The sequence below is a fragment of the Tauraco erythrolophus genome, chromosome 7, assembly GCF_009769465.1.
Source record: "Tauraco erythrolophus isolate bTauEry1 chromosome 7, bTauEry1.pri, whole genome shotgun sequence".
NCBI lineage: Eukaryota > Metazoa > Chordata > Aves > Musophagiformes > Musophagidae > Tauraco > Tauraco erythrolophus.
The window spans coordinates 58,173,609-58,197,148 of NC_141471.1; the positions used below are offsets into that span (position 1 = coordinate 58,173,609).

The 23,540-nt window shown below is 39.1% G+C and overlaps 1 protein-coding gene across 1 annotated transcript in view; it reads right to left on the reverse strand.

Annotated features, from left to right (window-relative positions):
- Positions 1-23,540, reverse strand: part of SUGCT (succinyl-CoA:glutarate-CoA transferase) — a 375,641-nt gene that overhangs the window by 82,204 nt on the left and 269,897 nt on the right. Inside the window, exon 13 of the mRNA XM_086614740.1 lies at positions 18,110-18,173. Coding sequence (XP_086470866.1) covers positions 18,110-18,173 — 64 coding nt within the window. The remainder of the gene's footprint in view (positions 1-18,109; positions 18,174-23,540) is intronic.

Here is a 23,540-nt window from a genome sequence, read left to right on the forward strand (position 1 = left end):
GGAGGAGGAAGAGGACGAGGAGGAGGAGTAGGAGGACGAGGATGAGGAGGAGGACGACGACGACGAGGAGGGAACGGCACGAAGGGTTCTCGTTGACTTTTAGAAGTAGGAGCTGTGCCAAGTGCAGCAACTCAGAGGCAATGCCTACAGGGACACTTGGGGTAGCCAGAACTGTCCTAAGGGCAGCCTCAAGACATCTGAGAGGAAGGCCTTGAGGAGCCGGTGGACATTACTTGGAAGACGAAGAGAAGACGAACAAAGCTGCACAAGTCTGCTGGAGGACAGAAGCACCAACTACTCCTGGAGGTGCCTGAGGCTATCAGGCTTTTTCAGCTAGACAGCAATGAAGACTGAGTGCATGCCTTCTTGAGGAGCACTGCAGAGCTCGCCATCCCTCTTTGCCTACAGAGCACGGGCAAGAGCTCTTAGAAGGGGGATTCAACAGAGTGTTGCCAGAGGTTCCACTGGTGCCCTGCCAGGCACGGGAATGATTTTTGCTTGCAAGGTCAATCAGGCTGGGGGCCTGTGGCCACTCTTGGCAGCCCCTGAGATGGCTCCAGGTTGAGGGAGAACAGGGCTTGGGCACCTCCTGGGAGGCTCGTGAGCAGCCTGTGGGAGGGAGGAGGCAGGTCTTGCTCCCATGCTCAGGGAACAGCCGATCGCCAGTGTTGGGGTCAGGAAGGAATTTTCCCCCGAGGCAGATTGGCCCTGGTCCCCGGGGGTTTTTTTGCCTTCCTCTGCAGCATCGAGCACGACCACTTGTCAGGGCTCCTCCGGTCCCTGTTGGCTGGGTCACCACCTGCTGCTCAAGCACCACCAGGATCCCCTCTCGTGCCCCCCGCATCTGGGGGGAGGAAGGCTTTTTTTCCCCCACACTGGGCCAGTAAGTGTCCCCAGGGGTTTTTTGCCTTCCTTGCAGCACTGAGCACAGCCCCTTGGCTAGGGCTCCTTGGGCCCATTTTGGGCCAGGGGCTGCTGCTCCTGCTCCATGGAGGTGGCCCTCGTGCCCCGCATGCAGAGGGAGGAAGCTTCTTAGACTCCCAGAGTGGCCCTAGCGTGGCCCCGGGGGCTGTTTCTTGTCCTCTGTCGCATCGAGCACGGCCTTGTGCTGGGGCTCCCCTGGGCCCTTTTGGCCACTTCCATGCTGGGAAGGGCCCCAGGCTCACTTCCCAGCTCTCCCCGCAAGTTCTGGAAGGCCAAAATGGTGCTTGCCATCACTGTGTGTCCTACTTTGGACAATACTGCAGGGTACCACACACCTCCTCTTCTTTTGTGTGTGGTCAGTCCTGATCCTCATTCTTCTTGTTCTCCCTTTTCAGGAAACAGGGACTGCTTGGCTCTGTTCCTGCTGCTCCTTTCCGTAGCTCTGTGCCTTGCCTTTGCCACACTCAAGCCATGTCTTTTCCAGCTCAGCTGCAGAAGGCATCAGCCTGCTCCTGGCTAACATGGGCATTTTGTTCATGCTTGTGAGCATCGGCTGTGAAACAGAGCCAGAAAAATCAAAATAAAAAGAATCGCCTGTTTCCACTTGTAACCTTTGTGGTTTGTGTTCTTGAAAGTGTCTCTGGAGCCGACAGACCCCCGGCATGTCAGGGAACGCGGCTCCTGGGGAGCGCAGGGACACAGCAGGACAGGACAGAACAGTTCTGCTGTTATGCCCAGAGTTCTGCCTGATGAGCTCTGACCTGGCCCAGAGGGCTCCATCCAGGAGAGCAGCTCCTGCAGTGCAGCCCCAGGCCCAGCCCGGGGACAGGGCACAGACAGACACACCTACACATGGCTCAGGCTGAGCTGAGACACGGCCCCTGGGCCCTCGGCAGGAGTCGGTGGGGGGCCCAGGGCAGCCCAGTCCCAGCCACTGAGGCCCACCAGCCCCCCGAGGACCCTGACAGAAGCAGATGTGCCCCGCTCATGTGCTCGGCCTAGACACTTATGGTTGGCCACTCTGGAGACCAAGTACTGGGCTGGATGGATCTTCGCTCTAATGGAGTACAGTTCTCAGATTCTTTTGGTTTAGCATCGTTTTCCAAGGGAAACAGCTCAGGCATTTCTAGAAATGAGTACAAAGAGTAAAAATATATCCATGGGTAATGAACAGGGATTGCTCACTTCCAGAAGATTTGCAACCATTCAGTTGAGGAGCATGTCCTGCTTTAGACTGAGGGCTTGATCGTTGAGCCTCACGAGTGTCAGAGACGTGGGGTTTTGCCCTCCTGTCGAAACCAGCGAAACTGGATGAACACAGAAGACATTCAGAAACTGCACTTCACACCTGCTTTTTGCAAATTTGTCCAGAGGGTCAAATGATCTGGAGATGATCCACAGCTCTCACCCCCATCAGAAGGGACACATCTCCTTTCACAACGTGACAGAGCCAACCCTTGGGCTGGGACATGGTTATGGGTATTCGCTGCCTTCTGCTAGTGCAGGGCTGGGAAGAAATGTCATCAGAGATTTCGGCAGCAGGGAATGTTAGGGAAAGGAGGACGTCGGAATAAACAAAGCATAAAGTAGTATAGTTCAGTTGGAAGGGACCTACAATGCGTCCCACTTCCTGACCATTAAAGGGCTGACCAAAAGTTAAAGCATGGCATTAAGGGCATTAAAGTTAAAGCATGGCATTAAGAGGCATTAAATGCCTCTTGAACACTAATAGGCATGGGGCATTGACCACCTCTCCAGGAAACCACCCTCTTGGTAAATAAACGTTTCCTCATGTCAAGTCTGAACCTCCCCTGACCAGAGCAGCTTTAAGCCATTCCCACATGTCCTGACATTGGGTACCAGGCAGAAGTCAGCATCTCCCTCTCCATGTCCCCTCCTCAGGAAGCTGGAGAGAACAATCGGGTCACCCCTCAACCTCCTTCTCTCCAAACCAGACAGAACTCTTGTCCTCAGCCGCTCCTCAGAGGACACACCTTCCAGCCCCTTCCCCAGCTTTGGTGCCCTCCTTGGGATGCGTTCAAGTACCTCAACACCCTCTCTAAGTTACGGGGCCCAGAACCGCACACAATGCTCAAGGAGAGGCTGCACCAGTACTAAATACAGCGGGACAATCACCTCTTTGGACGGGCTGGTTGTGCTGTGTCTGATGCACCCCAGGATGTGGGTTTGCCCTCTCGGCTCCCAGGGCACACTGCTGACTCCTGTTGAGCCTCCTGTTAACCAGCACCTCCAGATGCCTTTCTGTAAGGCTGCTCTCCATTCACTTCTCTGCCAATTTAGACTGTTTCCAGCGTCACTCTACCCCAGGTATAGAATTCAGCATTTGTTCTTGTTTTATTTCATGCCATTGATGATTGCTCAATGCTCTAATCTATCCACATCCCTCTTGCAAAGCCTCAAGAGAGCCAACAGCACCTCCCAGTTTAGCATTATCAACAAACTTACTGTTTATTCAACTCCTGCATCCAGGTCACTGATAAAAGGATTGAAGAGAATTTGCTCCAGAATTGAGCCTTAAGAACACCGCTGGTGACTGGTCGCCAGCCAGATGTAGCCCCATTCACTGCAAAACGTTGAGCCCTGCCTTTCAGCCAGTTCTTCACCCAGCACACTGTTAGTCTATATAATAAAGGAAGCAACTCTCGACAGTGCTGTATGGATTATATCCTTTCACATTAAATTAATTAATTCCTTCTAATTCAAAATGGCAGTGTTATATGGCACTCAACGGGTCTCCTTTAGTATACAATAGATGCAGGGCATGTGCCCACATTACAGATATCTGGGACAAATTAAAGTTACTGATGAAAAATATACCAAAGAAACCTGGATGGAGGTGGGGGCAATAAATGCTAATACACAAGATTAGAAAACATAATATGAAAAAAAGCATAAATTTCAACTTACCTGCTTGTTTACATAGACAAAATAAATTTCAGCATCATATAGATAACTACAATTCACAACATATATGGCTTAAATCCATTGTTTAGGCCTAGGAAATAGGAGCGCAGAGGAAAGAAGAACTGGTTGGATATATTTTCTCATTTTTGTCAAATATATGCAATAGCATTAGAAAATACAATTTATGTCATATCCTGTAGGGCAAGTGGTCACATAGAGTGTTAAGTACTCTGGCAAATGCACATTGTGTTAATAATTTGCCTTTTTTCCTATTACATTGCTCTCTTACAGCTACATAGATGTGAATCCATTCAACCACCTTGTTTTTTATTATAGGCTGAATGTTACCAGTGGGAGAACACTACTAATAAGTGAACTTTATATCCATTATATCTTAAAGTTCAAGATAAAATTGTCTTCTCTGCCAGCACATCTCAGTCATTACATTTCACGGTTGCAGTATTTAGGAAAGACTGGAAATACAAGACTTGCGGAAGAAGCCAACGTATAATCGAAAGTTGAAGTTTTTCAAAGGGTGTGTGAGTTGTACACCAGTTATATCTGAACCCAGAAATAACTCCTGATTTAAGTATAATGGCATTCCTGTCTTTGGCCCATAGTTATTGCTAGTCAAGTAGCTAAAAGCAGCAACCAAGTGGAAATCTGCTATTATCCCAGTACAGTGAGCAAAACAGTACACAGTCCTTCCTCCCCAAAGTGGTGGCTCAAATGCCCTGGTCACTGCTAGCAGGACTTATTCCCTTTCACAAGATAGGAGGTGGTTACTGTTACACTTCTTAAATATAAAAGTAAATTTTGAACTACTAAATACTCTTCAGGGAAAGACATTAAGCACTAGGAAACAGAAATTTCCTAAATTATGATTGAGTTTTCAATCTTACCTCTTGACTTTTTAAAGAGCTCCTACAAATGGATCCTCTTAATATCTCAATGTACTACACAGTGTACCATCAATTGGAATGCTTAAATTTTGTCTTGCATATATTAAGTTCCATATTTTATGGCACATTTAAGTTGATTACTGATCATTACTTCTCATTAATTACAGTAAATTTAGAAAAATTATATGGCAAAAAGAGCAGAGCACTTTTACTAAGGACATGCTTTACTGTAAATAAGACATTTGCTTAATTCATTCCCTTGAGTTTAAAAATGAACCACAACTTTCTAAAGCATTTATCTTCAACAATGTAATCGCCACAAATCAGAGCATGTAAATTCCCTAATGCACCTAATATTTGAAATCTTGTTTATAAATAAATAATGATTTTTTCCTGTCTTTGATATCACAGATAATTATAATTACACATAAATACTGCTCAAAGCTGAGCAGATCAATAATGGACTGTGATACCAGGGCTTAGATTTCTTTTCTCTTACAATAATTTCCTTCATAAAACACTTTGGGGAAAAAAAAGGTAATATTTAAACACAAAATATTCAGATTTCTCAATGTTCTGTATCACCCTTGGTCATAAACTATATGCAGTGAAACTATCTAATTCTTCTAAGCACAGCTTAACACCAAATCACCTCCATGGGTATCAAGATGGTTATGTTCTATAACAGTATATAATATACATTTGTATGTGATATGCAGGTGCATAATAATAATATACATCTATAATTATATTATAGAAGTATAATATAGTTTCATTGGAACTGGTAGCCAGTATAATATTAGTTTCCAAGAATCAGATAAGACTTAGACTTACAGTTTCTAAATACACTCAATGAAGCATTTTGATTCACATCTGGGTACACCTGGAGAAAACAATACTTATCTCTGAAAAGATCTGAAAATTAGAAGTATATACTATGCTTCACAATATAGCAAATGACTGCAAACTTCCCTCATTAAAAACAAAACAAAAAAAGACTTGAGGACATCTGACATAAAAATCTTGAAAGTCAATGCAAATTCATGGAAATGGTAAGAGATTGCCACATCACATTCCAGTAGTAAACACGGCATTGCTTGCTTTCTTAAAGTCAACTGGAAAGAAGGTTCCGAGGTATCTCCACACTAGCCAACGTTTTGAAAGACTTAAAATAGGTCAGAATAATGACTGTGAGACAGTGAATGGCTTCACAGGAAGACACCAAGGGTTTTCTATGAAATTCTGAGCTACTCCTCCAGTTTCTCCTCTTCCCCCTCAGTAGTTTTCTCTCCAGTGTCACTATTACAGAAGTACTTGAGGGAGAGGTTAAAATGGAATCTTCCAATTTAACACTGCCATGCAGCCATACCAACGTTACACTTTACCCATGCGTTCTCACAACACTCTTAGAGCTGGTGAAAGCTAGAGCACCATATCTATGAGGAGCAAAGGGACACATCAACATTTTCTGGTGGGTTTTTTTTTCCCCCTGGGGAAATCCAAGCCAAAATGAGGAGTAGAAGGGTAGGCTATTAAACTGTGCATTCAGTTTTGAGATAAAACAACTATTAAATCACACAGTGGGGACACTGATTTGTGAGTAGTCAGAAGTCAGGAAATAAAATTACCTTTCAGGAATTACAACACTAACCCTTATTCTAGAGATCTAGGAAGCCATCAAAGATAAATACTACCAACACAACACTCTATACCCCATCTTTTTCTTCTCTAGTCCTCTAGGTACAAACAGACGTGAAAACTACAACATTTGCCACAACAGCCTCCTTTGCCAGCCTCCTTTACGGATCCCTAAAGCATTCTCTGTTGGGAGTTGAAGACCAGATTTTAAAATGCAGGCATATTCAAAAGAAACAATACCACTGCACACTCTTCATTTATTCACGTAAACAGCTGGCTTGCACATACAAAATAGTAAGTGGTGCACTCACACGATCAAGTATATAACTCACCATAACATTAAGGAAATATCTGATAGAGACGTATAGAAAGTGATCACCTTTGCAAGAAGCTTTTGTTTTTCTAAATGAAGTATTCTAAGCACTTCCACAAAAACTTATATCCCAAGAGACAAATCACAACAGGAAACCAGAAGATTTTCTAATCATTACTTTGTCTCAGACCTTAATTCAATTTGACCTATTATTTTAAAATCGTCACTGAATCTTAACCAGAACTGAAAGTACTACAGAACTTCTGAAGTTCAGAACACTGGTTTGACTAAGCATTAACACCAACTAGCAAGGATCAATTTAAGGAGAGGAACAGTCTGTACCAGCTGGTGCTTGCAAGGCTGCAGTTCATTGTAGTCTTTTCCTATCACCTCCTTCCTCAACTCATTCCCCATGTTTCTCATAGGTGTGGTCCTTCAGTGCAAGCCTTCTCTTCTCCACCCTGACACTGTGCCATTTGCTGTAAACCACCAGTTTCTTGGCCAAAGCTGTTAGATTTTGCACTTGCCTAAGCTGAGCTTTGAGCCTGAATCATGACTCCTCTTCTCTGGCAGTGTAGTCCTGTGTGCTGTAGGTTCTATTTTAATTTCTCTGCTACCAGCACAACTCCTTCTGATCCCTAGTACAGTACAGATACCACTGATGTTTTCAGGGCAGTGCCTCCCAGTTGCTTCCCTTCAGCTTCTCAACCTCTTAAGATTCAGGCAGCTGAGAAGAAAACATAGGATCATGCTGGGAGCCCAGATGATGATTGGGTTCTGGCTGAGGAATGAGACCTGAAAGCTAATAATTCTCCCTGTGTGAAGCCCATATTCGAGGCATGCCCCCACCATAGGAACTTTTTCCATTTTCAAAAGGTGTGTTTTCCGGGGATACAAGTTCACTGACCATTTCAGTAATCCAAAATGGTTCAAACTAGGTGACACTGAAAAAACATATTGCATGGACAGTAAAGTTAGGAAGAAATGGCTGCAAGACATCACCAGAACTTAACCTGGCTCAAAAGAAAAATCACTAGCTCAAATCCAGCTAAAAATTGTACTACCCAGTTCTTTCAGAAAGAGAAAGCAAGTCTGAAATGTAACTCAGCAAATTGCAGGACAGTTTTCAACACAGATTTACTCATATAGGAATCTAAATATCACAGATAAAGCAATGCAGTTTAACTTTTTAGCGCTGATCTTGTAATTTCTTAACATCAAATTGCTATGAGTTTATAGAAGCTTGTATATGTGTGTGTTCATGGGCTGGGAATAGCAGATGTGTGCATGCAGTTGTGCTTTCAGTATGTGCAAGTTGGACAACTGGAATTGGGTATTTGTGAATGATCAGCTTTGAAATTTTGTTTGCCCCACATGTATGTGTGTAAATAGCACTGCCTCTCTTCACTAATGTGCCTGATTTTATGTTCCTTGTGATGTTTCTAAAAACAGCTTGCAAAGAATATTAAAAAGCTTGTTCTAATCTGCAAGCCTCTGCCTCCAGTTCAAAACCCATGAGGAACACTCCACTAACAGACAAATCAATATAAGTTTTTTATTGGCCTGCCACAGGCACAATCTCTGAACAATTTTAATTTAAAGCAATGAACTGACATGAAATTTTAAAATTCATTAAGCTATCAATCTCTTTTAATAAAACAATTATCTGCTTATTTTATGGGTAAACTGTTTTTATTTACTACTACGATCCATTTAGTTTCAGACAGCCAAAGAAACAGAAATTCTATGTTGTCTTAGGGGACTCTGTTCCATACTTTAACAGACTCTGTTGTCAGGAAGATTTTTCTAATCAGGTCTTGACCCAATGCCTAATGTTTTCAATAGACCTTGGATTAAGCTAGTTCACATCTTTTCTGTCTTCATTTAAATATCTTTTGCATGCAGTGATAAGACGGACAAGTTAGTTTTTTTTAAAAAAAAGTGTTTAACAAAACAGTATTTGCAAGTTTGGATAAAATCTGGAAAATTACATCAGCTAAATAAAAATCTGGGAAACAAATAATCACATGTAGTCATAAAACATTCGGAAAAACTCTTGGGAATTTCCATCCTCCTAAAACCCCCAAAGAGTTCCAGAATAGTCAGCAAAATAGCAGGGAGCAAAAGAGGTGGCAGCAACGCTTTATTTTGATAGCCCAAATTATTAAGGCATCATTTAGAATGTTCAAGACTCAGACCCAAATCACCATGGTTGTTCTGAAGCAGGGCTTTTATGCAAGGAAGATCTTCTGGTGAATACATCAACACTAATAGCAGGCACCAGTTTTAGAATAGGTGAAGAGGTGGTCGGATTCAAATTTAACCATTCAAATTGTGTCTTCATTGACCACATAAAAGGATCTAGAGACATAAGAAGTATCAAAAATATTTCTCTCTTTTGTATTAATATGGGGGGGAGGAGGGAGGGGGAAGGTATCTAAAGAAAAATAACCTGAAACGCAGGCACCTAAATGTAAACATGTATCTGGAAACAGTCATGCTGACATAGTCTTCAGGATTAAATTGGCAAGCAAATTAGACACGAGCTTGAAATGCAGCATGACAGCTAAATAAATCAATGTAATTTCTACTGCATGGCCAGACACTTCATGTCTGTAAGTTAGGCAATATCGGTCTTTTAAAAAGATTTTTTGATGGAACATGGGATTAATTTCTGAGCAGAATGTTACTAGAAAGAGCTGTGGGAAGTACAAGGAAAAGGAGCAAAAAGAATTGCAAGTTCACAGTGACCAAGAGAACTTAAATATGCCCTTCTTCAGGAGTTACAGCTAACTATATAGTTAACTATATGTAAATTTACTAACCCATAACAGGTACATGTTATATACTGGTCTTAGGCTCTTAATCAACTGAAGAGTAAACTATATAAGCCTTATTTTGTCCCTAATTTCTACCCAAATCTTTCTTCCATAAACTACAAAGAAAGCAAAGCATCAAATTTCACATACTGTCGTTATTGTAATTTGGAAAAAAAAATTAGCATATCTATGCTCTGTAGTTACTTGTGAGTTGTACTATCTCAATTTTTTGGATGAAGAAGTGAGAAATGTAACTTCATGGGCTAAAGGATTTGTCCAGAGTCAGGCAGGAGGTTTGTGATGTACTCTATAAAACTGCAAATTTTTCCTGTAAATGTGCAGTACACAGATTGCAATAAAAAAAACAAAAGCTGCTACACTTTGCTTATACAATGGACCTGAAAAGATCTGAGCAAATTACCCAACATATTTTGTCAAAAAGTCATATAGATGTGACTTCTGTCAGGTAAGTACTTTCATAGGGAAAAAATAAAAGTAGTTTAAGCTCATGAAAGACATGAAAAAAATATTGTTGCTCAATAAAACTAGGAAACATTGAATTAGAATCATGACACGGGTTTTTTAGCAATGAACCTAATCAGACATTTAAAAAAAGAGGCAAATATTTGACAAATTTTCCAACTCTCGAGGACTTCTGAATAAGACAAACTGTAGCCAAACACATGTGAAAGGAGTAAATCAATGAAATTCTATGACCAATGCTGTAAGAAGGCAAACTACATGATCTAACAGCCACTGCTGATCATAAAATTGTTCAGTCTATGTTCACAGAAAACAGTTTAAGTCCAATCATTCTTTCCATTCACGAGGAATGGGTCAAGACGACATGGCGGAAACACAAATGAGGATTAGTATACTCAGTATCCTGGGGATTAAGTAAAATTGTCTAAATGTTTAAAACATACTTTTACATTTAATGAAACCAAACTTTTTTAGTTGACAGTAGATTCCTTTTCTTATCCAATAATTATTAAAGATCATAAAGATAAACTTATGATTTATGGGTGTCGAAGTAATTTGGCTGTTTTACAACGCACCCGAGGAATGAAGTTGTATCTTTACAATCACACACTCTGAACTGTGTAAGCACCTGGCCATTCTTGTTACAGAGTGAGGGTTAAGAAAGTACTTTCTAAGTTACTGTTACTTATATAGAAAGAAGTGGGAAACACATTTAAACAGAACCAAAAAAAAAAAAAAAGATTTAAACAAAGCTGAATTCTAGGACTGTCACCACAGGTGGGAAATTAGTAAGTTTATTTGGCTATTCAGTTAATACTTCAAAGTTTTTCTATCCTCCCTAAGTCCAGTTTAAAGGAAATTCTAGTATATATTAGGACACATGGAGGAAAATATAAATAATATATTGTCCAGTGTCCTGGTTTTAGCTGGGACAGAGATAGCTCTTCTTTTTAGCAGCTAGAAGAGCTCCGTGGTTTGGTTTTACTCAGAGGCTCGCTCTGAGAAGAATGCTGATAGCAAGTTGATGTTTGTGGTTGGACGTGAAACTCCAAGGACTTTTTAGTGTGCCGGAGTGCAGAAGCACGGCGGGATAAGGGGGGAGCATAGCCAGGACAAGGGGTCCACGATTCCCCTTGTGATTTGTGGTGGAACTTAAGATTGAGGGCCAAACTGGCCAATTAGTATTCCATATCATGCAGCGTCATGCCCAGTATAAAAGTGAGGGTCAGCCGGAAAGAAGGGCTTTTGCGCTTTGGCTCTTTCGCCACTTCTGCTCTTTTGCTCTACTGCCTTTTTTTGCCCCCTCTCTCTCCCAGTAGTCCCACTCTCGGAGTACTATCTCTCTCTCTCCCCCCCCCTCTCTATTTCGGGGCCTCGCGTTCATCTGGGATTGCAGCTTTGGGACGAGACGGGCTTCGCATACGAGGGGGTGGTGAGCACCTACACTGTGTATTAAATCATCTGTATTAAATTGTTCTTATCTCAACCCACGGGTTTCCCGTTTCTCCTTTAATTCTCTCCCTCATCCCTGGGGCTGGGGGAGGGTGAGTGGGCGACTGTGTAGGGTTTGGTTGCCCGAGCGGCCTAACCCACGACATCCAGTAAGCAGAAGTATAATTACTGATCAACATTCCGCAAAACTTCAACCACCATTTTACTTGACTTATTATGTACAGAGCAGGAAAATGTCCCCACTTGTCCACTGAAATATTTTCATTTCCCCTCCCAGTATGGCAGTTTCAGGACCTGGAAAGAAACCTGTGAGGCAAGAAAAACAACTTCAATTGCCACAATGTAAACACAGACAGAAAAACGGAGGATCTGCTGCGAGGAGAGTCCAGCTCAGACACTCTGAACAACAGTCTTGGGGAGCCGCTGCCTGAGGAACACACAACGCTGCTGGTCTCAGTTGGTACCATTACTCAGTTACCCTGAGCCTGATGGTAAACACTTCCACCATTCCTTAATTTTCCCCAACAACTTAAGTCTCAGAACTAGGTAAGAGACAGCTGTCTTTTCGTCCTCAAATATTAAAAGTATCAACTGTGGCACTAAGACCATTACAGAAGGTACAGCAAATTTCAAAACATACAGTAGAGAAATACTCTGGAAACATATGACAAAGGAGCAAAAATATGAAAAGGTTTCTTGTTTATGTTTTACTTTAAAAGGAATCTTAAAAGATTCCAAACTAAAGTACCATTCCTTAAAAACATAAACTAGCCTTTTCTACATAATCCTAAAGCTTACAACATATTCCTTGCCATTCCCACCATCTCTCTTCTGCTTTTGCAATCAGTACGAATATATTGTTTATATATTTATTAGGATTTTTTAAAGTATTTTGAGGATAGCTAAGTGAGCTGTCATACATCATTTCCGCTGAGTTCCTGTAATGGTTCTGAATTCCTCAAAATTGAAATCAGCTCTGTGAATGTAAAAGACATAAACAGTCAGCCCTGATGACTAAAAAAGGTGAATGAGGTATCAGTAATGCCAGTGAAGCTGTTTGTCTCCAATGTACCATAAATAATGAAGTGAAATTAAAATTTTTCAATCAACAACAGTTAGGCTAATGCACGCACACACACGTATATAAAAAACTGCATGATGAGAAGCAGATAGAATCAGAAGTTTAAGCAGAGGTTCTTGAAAAAAAAAAAAAAAGTTGGGATTCTTTATGATGTTGTTGTTGTTCCTATATTGTGGGATCTCCTAGCTGCAGGAAACGATGGATTGCAGTGCAGACTTCCTTAATTTCCTGCAAACTTCCCCCCATGCAGAAGCCACTTTTCTCTGCCATGTATCTAGTCCTACTGAAGCTTTCTCCCACTACACTTACATTAAATGAACAAAAAAAGACAGCATGTATCACTTACAGCCATATCTGCTCCCTGTACTGAAATATACTGACCAAGCACACAGATATCCCACTGTTATTTCCACTACTGTAACTGGTCTTCCCTATACATGGAGAAAATAAGTACATACATATAAATAGGAATACAAACTTAAAATAATGTCTAGTGTTTCTCCAAGAAGTTCCTTTCCTTAGAAACCAAATTATTTTTCAACGATTAAGATCCGAAAAACTGCACATGATTAGTAAGGCGAGACACAGAGTGTGGTTTGTCCAAGGTTAAGGAAGAGATCTGTGGCACAGCAAGGAAAGTCCTATTAGATTTCTTGCCTCTTAGTTCTGTTCTTTAAAAGCATTTTTTTAAGAGATTGATGGCAATTAGTCTCCATGGAACCACGACACCATTTAATGAATCATACAACAGGAAAAGCCTATCTCTGAAAAAAAAAAGTCTTTCCTGTTTCAGTAGTGTATTTGTAATGCACAGTGACAGAAGAAGACCGGAAAAAGGGACATTTCTCCTGAGTGGGTTGATTAATTAACACAGATTGCCTGAATTCAGTCCAAGAAATCTATGCCAAGGAGGAATCCTGTACTGCCTTTCCTAACTGAGCTTGGAGCAGTCCCCCAAACACATTATCTCAAGAGCACAGAAGGAAATCACAAAGCCAGGTATGAAATTGCCCTTTCTGAGCAATAAAGACATCAGATCATGGGCCAAAGGACAGAAATAGTGTTTATCAACTCAGGAAATGGGGATGAGGAGAACACACAATGCAAATGTTATCAAAAATAAGAATAGTTGTTTTGTCTGGAAGAGGTGTTTTACATGATTTCTACAGTTATATTGTTTCCTGTTTGATGAGAGATGATTCCAAAGTGTAGGCTTACATGCAAATCCCCAGTTCAGTAAGGCTTAGAAGGGGTCAGAAATGAGGTTTATTTCACAGACATTCCTGCTAGTTAATAAATTCTGCAAAGGTTGGTTTGTTAGGGACAGCTGAATGTATTGTGGTTTTTCCTCTAAAAAAAATAAATCATATTGCAAACATTCTTTTGACTATAAAAAACAACTGGCAGCTTTTAGAAGTAAACATTAGACACAGACAACGCAGTAGTTAGGAATATTATAATTTGAGTTTCCCAAACCATATAAAATAGATGATAATGGAAAAGGTTTGAGTAAGATTGCATTGCATCCATTAGCTTTTTCCACATAATCAGTATGGGGTGGTATCCATTATGCTCCACATTGCAACTCAGAATAAAACCCACATGCTACTACTCTTTGGAAAAGTCCATTACTCTTTGGCAAAGGAGTTTAAGACTAATCCAGATGCTAAAGCTTCTTGAAATTTTGTCCCTTCACTTAACTGTGCCATCCAGCATCATCTTCAACCTGGCACTCCATAAAACATCTCTCCCCTATCATTTTTTGCCCTCAAAAGTACTTTCTGTGCTCTACATTTCCTGTTTTGTTAAAACTATGTCATTTCTCCTCCAGATCTCTGTGGAAAGGGCTAAGCACAACAGAGTTGAGCGTTATAGATACAGAAATTAATCACAGATTAATTAATTAATTTACAGATACTGTGAATTAATTAATTTACAGATACTGAAATCAATCACTGAATAAGAACATAATCCAAGTTGTAGAAGACCTCAGCAGGTTTCCAGTCCAAGTTCTTGCTCAAATCAGGGTCACGTCTGAGGTCAGACCAGTTTGCTCAAGACTTTATCTAGTTCTTTCTTGAAAACGACCAAGAATAAAGCCTGCACCACCTCTCTGGGCAACCTGCTCCACTGCCTGGCTGTCTTCATGGTGAAAAAGACTTTCCCAATACTCAGTCTGAATCTCTCGTCTCTTCATCCCATTACGCACTGCTGTGAAGAGCCTGGCTTTTCACGCTGATAACCTCCTCATCAGTGCCAGGGGGCTGCTGACAGGACCCCCTGCGTCTGCCTTTTCCCCAGGCTGAAGCAGCCCCTGTCCCTCAGCCTCTCCAGCTGAGGTGGAGCTCCAGCTTCTGATCATTTTCAGAGCCCTGCCCTGAACCAAAGATGATTAAGCTGACTTCAGATATAGAGCCAGAAGAGATTCATCAGCCCTGCAATCAGATGAACCAGTCCTATGAATAATGAGTGCAGTATAGTGCCAGGCCTTTGGGACTCAAGTGAAGATCTCTCACAGTATTGCACCTTATGTACATATGATATGTCAAGTAGTATATGTATACGACAAGTCAGCTTCAGAATAACTTCACAACACAAATATACTGAATAGTGTATGTGAAACATTATCTCAATGGCAACACTCAACTACCACAGAACCACATTTTTCTTTAAAATGGTCTTATAATCGTTCATATAGTCACTTCTAAGTCATACATGATGAACTTTTTCACATCCTTAAATCTAAGATATCTTGCTGATAGTCACAACAGTGTATATGTGCAGACATTTTTCAATGAATTCTTGAAGCAAGAGATGTCATAATACAAGGTCTGTATCTCTCCTACCATCAATATGTGTTTTGAAAAGAAAAACTAATAGAAATACTGGATTTTATAATGTGAATTCTCCCAACTCCAGTTCCACCAGTACCTTAGAATGTGCTTATTGGCACACGTTATATCTCAAGCTGGGAATTATAAAAAAAGGCAAGGAGGAAAGCATTGACTAGGTGTGGAAAGAACCATATTAAATAACCATATTAAAATAAATTTAAGCAAAGGAGGGGTACAAATCACCAAATCCAAAATTAAAAACGTAGCCTACATTATTGTCAATGGCAAAATCCCTCAGAATTTCAAGATGCAAGATCTACAACTGAGGATTTATATACAGATTTGAATCCGCTCTCAAAGTGGGGACATGCCTGGAGAAGGACTACTCCAAACCAATATGCAACAGAGGCCAGCCATGATACTTGGAGCTGAAATCTGCCAGCATACTCTCACTCAGTAAGGGTATGTCACTGCACTCACAACTTTACTTGGCAGCACGAGTCTGACCTCTGTGAAGAGTCTCAAGTGTGATGTCCAATTCAATTATTAAAAGACACATTGAAATCTATCTTATATGGTTAAGAAGTAACAGTCATCTCTTTTTATTTTGGGATCAGAGTCTCCCCAGTCTCTTTAAAGAGAGACATTTTTAGTCTATTCAGTTTCAACATTCACATTAATATCTTTATTAAGTAACCTCGAGCCAGAAATCGAAAGCTTAGTAAAGTTCTTCTCTACCAAATATAATACATTCAAATATGATCACATTGAAAAGAAAAGTCATTACTATTTTAAATAGTCATTAAGATACAGCTGATCTGCCGGAGATCTTCTCCACACACGCTTCCCCACACTCTTCCCCGTACTACTCAGATATATCATGGACCAGGACAGTTCCAGGGTACTTCCATTATCTACCATTAACAGTGGCCAAAGTCACTTCTGCACTTTGATTTTGAGACAGAGCAAATGCACTGTCTTCCCAGTGATATCAATAGGTCTATTCTGCTCCCACTGAATGAGTGTCCTTCACCCTTCCCTCCCCTCCTTATCCTCCCATGCCAGGAAAGGGAGGAATTCTCCTGTTCCTGCTCAAATATCCAATAATCATTTCAGCCATCTGCTTCAATACAAGAAACTCTTCATAGAAGCCCATTTAAATGGCAAACCATTAGAGATTAAGATGATTTATTTTAGTTTAGTGCAGTGTCACTGGTTTAATAAAATAAAAAATAACTAAGGATTTGGGAAGTACTATGGCTTACCTATGTAAAAACTCACTCTCTTGCCAATACATTCTATCGCTGCTGACAGACATTAGAACATTCCTTTCATCTCCTTCCTCTTCTTGCAGTTTAACCTATCCCCTTAAGGAGTATTTGCTTTCTCTAAGATAGATTATACATTGTATGCAACATGAAAACCTTATGCACTTTATCTACCATCTGCAAGGCTTTTCTGCCGACTTCTTTAAAAAGAATTAAATCGAAACTCTTATTAGTCTTCTCATTTTGGATAAATAAAGCAGGATTATTTTTCTGTTAGAAACTAAAACAAAAGGATTACTATTTCCAGATATGTGCATCTAAATTAGAGAAGAGTTTTTGAATACAATCAACCAAACATCCAGGCCTAGTGGGACCAAATGTGGAATGCAAACTGTGATAAAGAATAAATACGAAGCATACACGTACATGCACACAAACATCCACTCTATTTATGCAGAAAACATGATCTAATATGGGATTGATTTCTTTCAAATAATTCTTTCTGCATCCCAGTGTGATTCCAGGATGTGCAAATTAAGATAAATTTTATGGGTCAAATTCTTCTTACCACTACATGCGCTCAAGTCAACTGAAATTGATGACAACTGGATGCTGTGTCAGGGTGGAATTTGGCACAGAAAATCACAATGTAAGGAGAAGACGTTATGAAAACAAAAATGACATGGTGCTTTGAATGAGGGAGGAAACAATTCTCAATGTGGCTTGGAGAGAGAAAAGCATAGAGAAGCAGAAAAAGTTGACCTAATAGCTAGTAGATTATCAGATAAGGTTCAGTTGTCGAAACAGAGCCAACTGTGAGGATATGAATGAGAATTTTCGTAATGGCTCTAGATGAACCTAACTCCACGTCGTAACTAACTCTAATGGAAGCAAAGCTACACCAGCTCCAAGTCCTGATCCACTTAGAGCTTAAAAGAACAAAGATTAGTTTATTACTTCTGTATTCTTTGGAAATCCAAAATAGCTATTTAAGGCTTCATCATTGCAGAGCTTCATGTCTAATCTCATTAAACAAAATAGTGTGATGAAACCTTCAGTATGAACTTCCCTCCTCTTTCTTCTTTTTTTTTTATTTACAACAGAAACGTCCTTAAAAGAAGCCTGTGTAACTTGCAAAATAGACCTAAATCAAAAACAGATTCATGTATTCATGTAGATGATTTAGAAGTAATATTTCCAGCAGTGGGAGTTTGCAAATATTATCAAATCCATGTTCACGTTTTATGACAATTGACCGATGAAAACCAGAAGCTATTCTGACACACGTTTTAACCCATTTTTCTGCTACCAGAATGAACATGAGCACAAATGTCTTCCTGGTTAAACTTTTGTTCATTTGAGTGAAATGTGAAGATGTGTCATGTCCTCAGCTGAGTTCCAGAACTACTCAGGATGTCATGTAGCATTCAATTTCAAGCTCCATTTAGAAAAAAGAATTAAACATCTAACCTGGAACAGCTATCCTCCCAGCTGTTGGATGATTCATTTCCATCACAAGTCCATTGTGCAGCACCTAGAAAAAAAAAAACCAAAACATGTACCGTAATGAAAAAAATATAATCAGTTCCTAAACTCAAGAGGAAAACAGATAAATACTATCATGTTCTTTCAAAGAAAATCTGAAAATACAAGGAGCTACAATTCAAATAATTTAATTTGTACAATGAAAGCCTTGATGTGTGACACTGCTCTCTACTTTATACGTTTAAATAAATGCTTCAGTAAGACTTTACAAGTCTAATATATCTTAAAGCTCTTATACTCAACAATAAACATAAACTGAGCTGCAAGCATATCATGATTTCAACCACCAATAGACAACTAGTGCTAACATGGAACAAGAATTATAACCAGCACCCACTTTCACTTTTAATCTGCAGTATGTATTGCAGGCCTATACAGAACTTCAGCTTTACTGTTTTTTTTTCAGTGTTACTCAGCTGCTTTTGAGCTCATGACAGATCTCATTATCAAGTGCTGTGTTGGTCTAATTATTCTTGAAAATTTGCAGTTAAGAAGATGACAATTTTCTTATGTAGTCTACACCATATTCTTTATTTTTCTTGTTAGAAATTTTTCTCCTAATACACAATCTTAATATCTTTGCTTTGTATTAAACATCTTTATTCTTCACTTTTCCACAACTGGACACACAAAACCAATCACTAGCATCTTTATAACATTCTTTTATGTACTGGAAGATTGTAATCACATCCTCCCTCAGTCTGCTCTTTTCTAGACTAAACAAAACTAATTCCTTTAGCCATTCTTTCCAGGTCAAATTTTGTGAACCTTCTATCTGGGTAGAATAGCATGCTTAAGAAGTTCCCATTCCTGAACAGGTGGTGTCAAAAGGTCAGGTCAGCTTTCTCTTAGCTTGTGGGGTGAGTCTATTTAGCTGACATTTAGAAATCCAGATATTTCCGATAATAGATGTTGGTGGAAGAATGTCTGTTCACTGTTCTAATTGTTTGGCGCTGTACCAAATCATTAGTTCTATTTCTCTTTCAGAAGGTTAAAGTCAATTTCAGCAGACATTCAAGTGAGACATCTAGAATTTTTTTCCAAATGACAAAATTGGAAAATGTAATTGCTTGCTTTAACTCATATTTAGACTCTTTCCAGTTATGCCCTTAATCAAACAGTATTGAAAGTTTGGCCTCCTTTCTCCGTAACTCACTTACATAGGCTTTCTTTAGACATCTAATTGATTATTTGTGACTTAAATGCAAGAAAACAGGCTTATTTGAACCAGAAATCAACAGTATACTCAAAATGCATAAGCACTTCTTTAGATGGCAAATTAAAGGCTGTACCTAAAAGTGACACCATTTGGTTAAAGAAAAACATACAGATTCTCTAGCAGCTACTAAGGGCTTCACAAAATTCATGCCTTCCTGTGTTTTGGGTCTCTAAACTGTTATTCTGATAAGGCAGGCTGATATTACTTTTAAAATATTTCCTTTTGTTAGGCTCAAATTCCATCTCCCTTTACTTTACAAAATGAACTAAGGAAAACAGTATGTTTGAGGATCACCAGTCTAACTTCTATTCCCCTTAAAAAACTGCTTAAGAGGTAGTCAAGCTTCCCTTTGATTTTCATAAGTACAGTGTCGATTTTCCCTCTCAGATACATTATTTTCTTGAAAACACTGCAGTTGTCATTACTCTTATTACTCTCTTTTTATACAGTTATTAAGCCTATACTGATATACTCAAGTTCCATCTGTTCTTTTGAAGAAAACAATCCCCAAGCAATGAATCTGGCCAAAGACTGTTTGGGTTTTTTTTTCCCACATCAACAACACTGTTTAAAAGAACTGTGTAATTTCCCGTTTCATGTATTCCACTATCAGGATTCCTGAAAAGAAATTGAAAAAAAAGCAACTGCACTGACTCCTCCTCATGTACATTCTAAAAACCATGAAGGAAACATATAAGATTACTGCATCATAGCCTTTGGGAGAATGCAATGTTTACGTTCATTATCATCAAAGACAAGGGAAGTCTGAGGACAAAAACCAGAACTTGAAGGCCTTCTCCTCTATTGTCTTATGCTGCTCAAACGTCAAATGATCATTATCCTTCTGATATGGCAGAGTCCTCTATCCCCTCTGTATTCACCTTGGCTCAGCATAAGGAACTAACAAATCAAAAGGATCATGTAAAAGATGATGTCCATCAGTAGATCCATTTTTAATATTTTATTTTTCCATATGGCTCATTTTCCAGGCTCAAAACACTAATACTCTGGTATATGTAACCATTTGAGATTTTGTGAATCAAATTTATGTTTGGGTGGTATTTTACACTGACTATAATAAGATAATCGTAGTGGAACCAGAAGCAGAGTCCTCTGTCTTTCAGTAATAACTTTTCCATGTCATTTCATTTTATTCCAAATACAGTCATCTTGTAGATTAAAGAAGGAACCTCTCTTGTCTGTCTACCAGTTAATGAAAAGAAAACCTGATGGCACCATTTTGTAACCTTGTCTCAACAATAGTACTAACAGCATCCTGCTGTTATTTGTGACATGTTCATGTAGGATTTTTTTTCTGTTCATACACGTTATGTCTTTCTCCCTGACACTTAAAACCATAAAGTAAAAGTCTCTCCTACTTCCAAGAAAAGATTACACAACATGAAATAGTAAAAAAACCCTCTGCATTCTAATGAAGGTAACAGAAGATTTGTGCTGTTACGATTCCTGAATCAACTTTGCTACATGGTCTTTTTGTAAAAAAAAATATGTGGGTTTTTGCAGACTGAATTTGAAAAACTATATAGATGTTATATATACAATGCAGAATATATGTAATTCTCTATCATTAGTTGTTACAATTGTTACAATTAGTTGCTACTGTGGGATTATTTATTGTATATGCAGACAGTATCAGATTTGTCTATGTTACAAAAATAAAATATTGTTTGGTGATGGAAAAAAACAACAGAAGTCACTATAGTTTAAATTTACTTAGCCAGTATAGGTTATTACATGACTTCATTCAAGCTACAGCAAATAGAACAATCCATATAATTGTGTCTTCTAACCTCAGAGAATAAAGGAATTTAATTAAAAAAATACTTTAATATTATTTTCCCAATACTACATGCAAGGAAGTCCACATAGAATCTTTTAAGCAAAGATCTTAATGTTTTGCTTGTGTAATGTAAACCAAGGGTAATTTAATATATTTCATCATATATATTCTCAGTTGTTTCATCGTTTCCTCTTAGCTTGTCATGAGAAAAACTATGGAGGATATTTACATCAGCTGCCATGAAGCTCACAGTAATTCAGATATAATAACTTCAATGATTAATTTTGCTCTTTTCCCTAACATTGGTAATAACCGTAAGTTAAAAAGTGGTTAAAATTTTTATAACAGTTAAAATCCCTTAGCCATCTGCTTTCACAAGGAGGATCAAATATTAACTCTGGTTATTCCTTGTATTCTCACCTTGTTCAAAACAATTATTCAACTGACACTACATTTCTGTGTTAATATTTATATTACCAGTGGGCATGTTCAGTTCCATATCGCAATTTTTCTTTCAGTATTTAAGTCTCTTTTGAGTCTCACTTAAAAGCTAAGTGACGTATAAAGAAGAAAATGAGAACATCAAAATAATATATAAAAATACAACATGGCTGCAGAAACAATTTTAAATTTCATTTTCACGTGAAAGACTTGCAAGGCTGAAAATCTAGATTTAAATAAGAGCTTTATCTTTGACCACTTGGGACTTCAGTCTCATTCTTTATGAGTCATATGGTACAGATAGTGATGCAAGACACTTTTTCAACTGTCACAGATCCTTCAAGCAAAAAAGTGAAACTCTCATTTTTCTATGACTGTACTGTTCCTTAAGGTAGTAAGGACGTACAGACCGTTAATGAGTATGGTGGCTTTCTTTGGGACTTATGCATGAGTACCTATTTATCTACCTAAAAAAGCCAGAAAAACTACCACCATGCAGGATATGGCTTCAGGATGATTTAAAGAAACATGTTTTTTCTTAGACATTCCATAACTTGCAAGAGCATCTGATGCTTGATGATGAGACTCTTAATTGATAAATACAATAACAATACATATACAAAAGGGTTCTTCTGATAAAAAGATTATATAGTGAAGGAACAAAAGTTGTAAAACAGAAATTAGTAATGAATATTATTACAATAACAAGCATTAATCCATCAAGAATGAATGGCTGCCTTACATGCTAAGGAAGTAAAATAATTTATTGTATTATTGATGCAGTAGCACAAATGGCAGGTAGGAGAATTGGAAACATCATTTCTGCCTTTTTTTCATGTGGATAACGGGACGTTTAGTCACCTAGTAAAGATTTCGAAAATTCTGCAATTATCATAGCTTCATTTCATATCACGTTAGTTCATTTCAGCTGTAATGTAACTGATTACGCACGTAACCAATCACCCACGACAACGCAGTTTCTGTTCGAATTGGCAGCAACGTTTCAAATCCATTCTAGGTACTACCTAAGATACAATCAGCTTCCAAATCCCAATTACAGGAGATGCTGGAATCAAAAACATATCTAACATGTTGTCAGCCCCACCCCCCAAGCTCAAAAAGTTCTATTTAACCTAGAGCCGTGCATTTGAAACATCCATTAGCACAGATACCACCCGCTCACAGTTTCATCTAGAATTTAGTGAAAAGGATGTGCAGGGCCATAGAGGAAACGACGTAACCATTTTCTCCACATTTTTGTAGCCACAAGATAGCCAGCTGTTGGTAAATGTAATTACTACTCATGTCTCCAACCACAAAAAAATAATAATACTGTTTTTCCTGTACACGTTGAACATAGAGCTATGGCCATAATCATCCCCTAAAGAAGTAACAGTGCCTGTTGTGAACACAATGCCATATTGGAATCGCATCCCACATCCTAAAAGCACCTCTTTCCAAATAAAAAGATGTTAACTCATTTGAAATTTGAAAAAGATACTAAATGTGACTGATGCCTGGTTCCACTTGGTCTCATATTTCTAGAATGATGTTATGCAGCAGAACGTTTTGCATATCAGCATGTTCCTCCTTACTCCCCCTTTTTTTTTTTTTTTCAATGCAATAGCCCCAGTATTTTCAAGTCCTGTTGCCAGGGAAAGCTGCGTATATCACAAATAACTTTATTATTCTTTCCAAATGCAGCTTCTAACATATAGGACTTATCTGGAGAAGGTAATATCATTTACCATATGAGGCATGTAAGTATTGTATTAGTAAATAAAAAAAAATAAATACCTGTATCTACCTGTTGTATTTGAAGTATCTCACCATTTCATGCTGGAACAGTACATAATTTAAAAAAAAAGTATTGTTCTTTACAAATTTTTGAATGA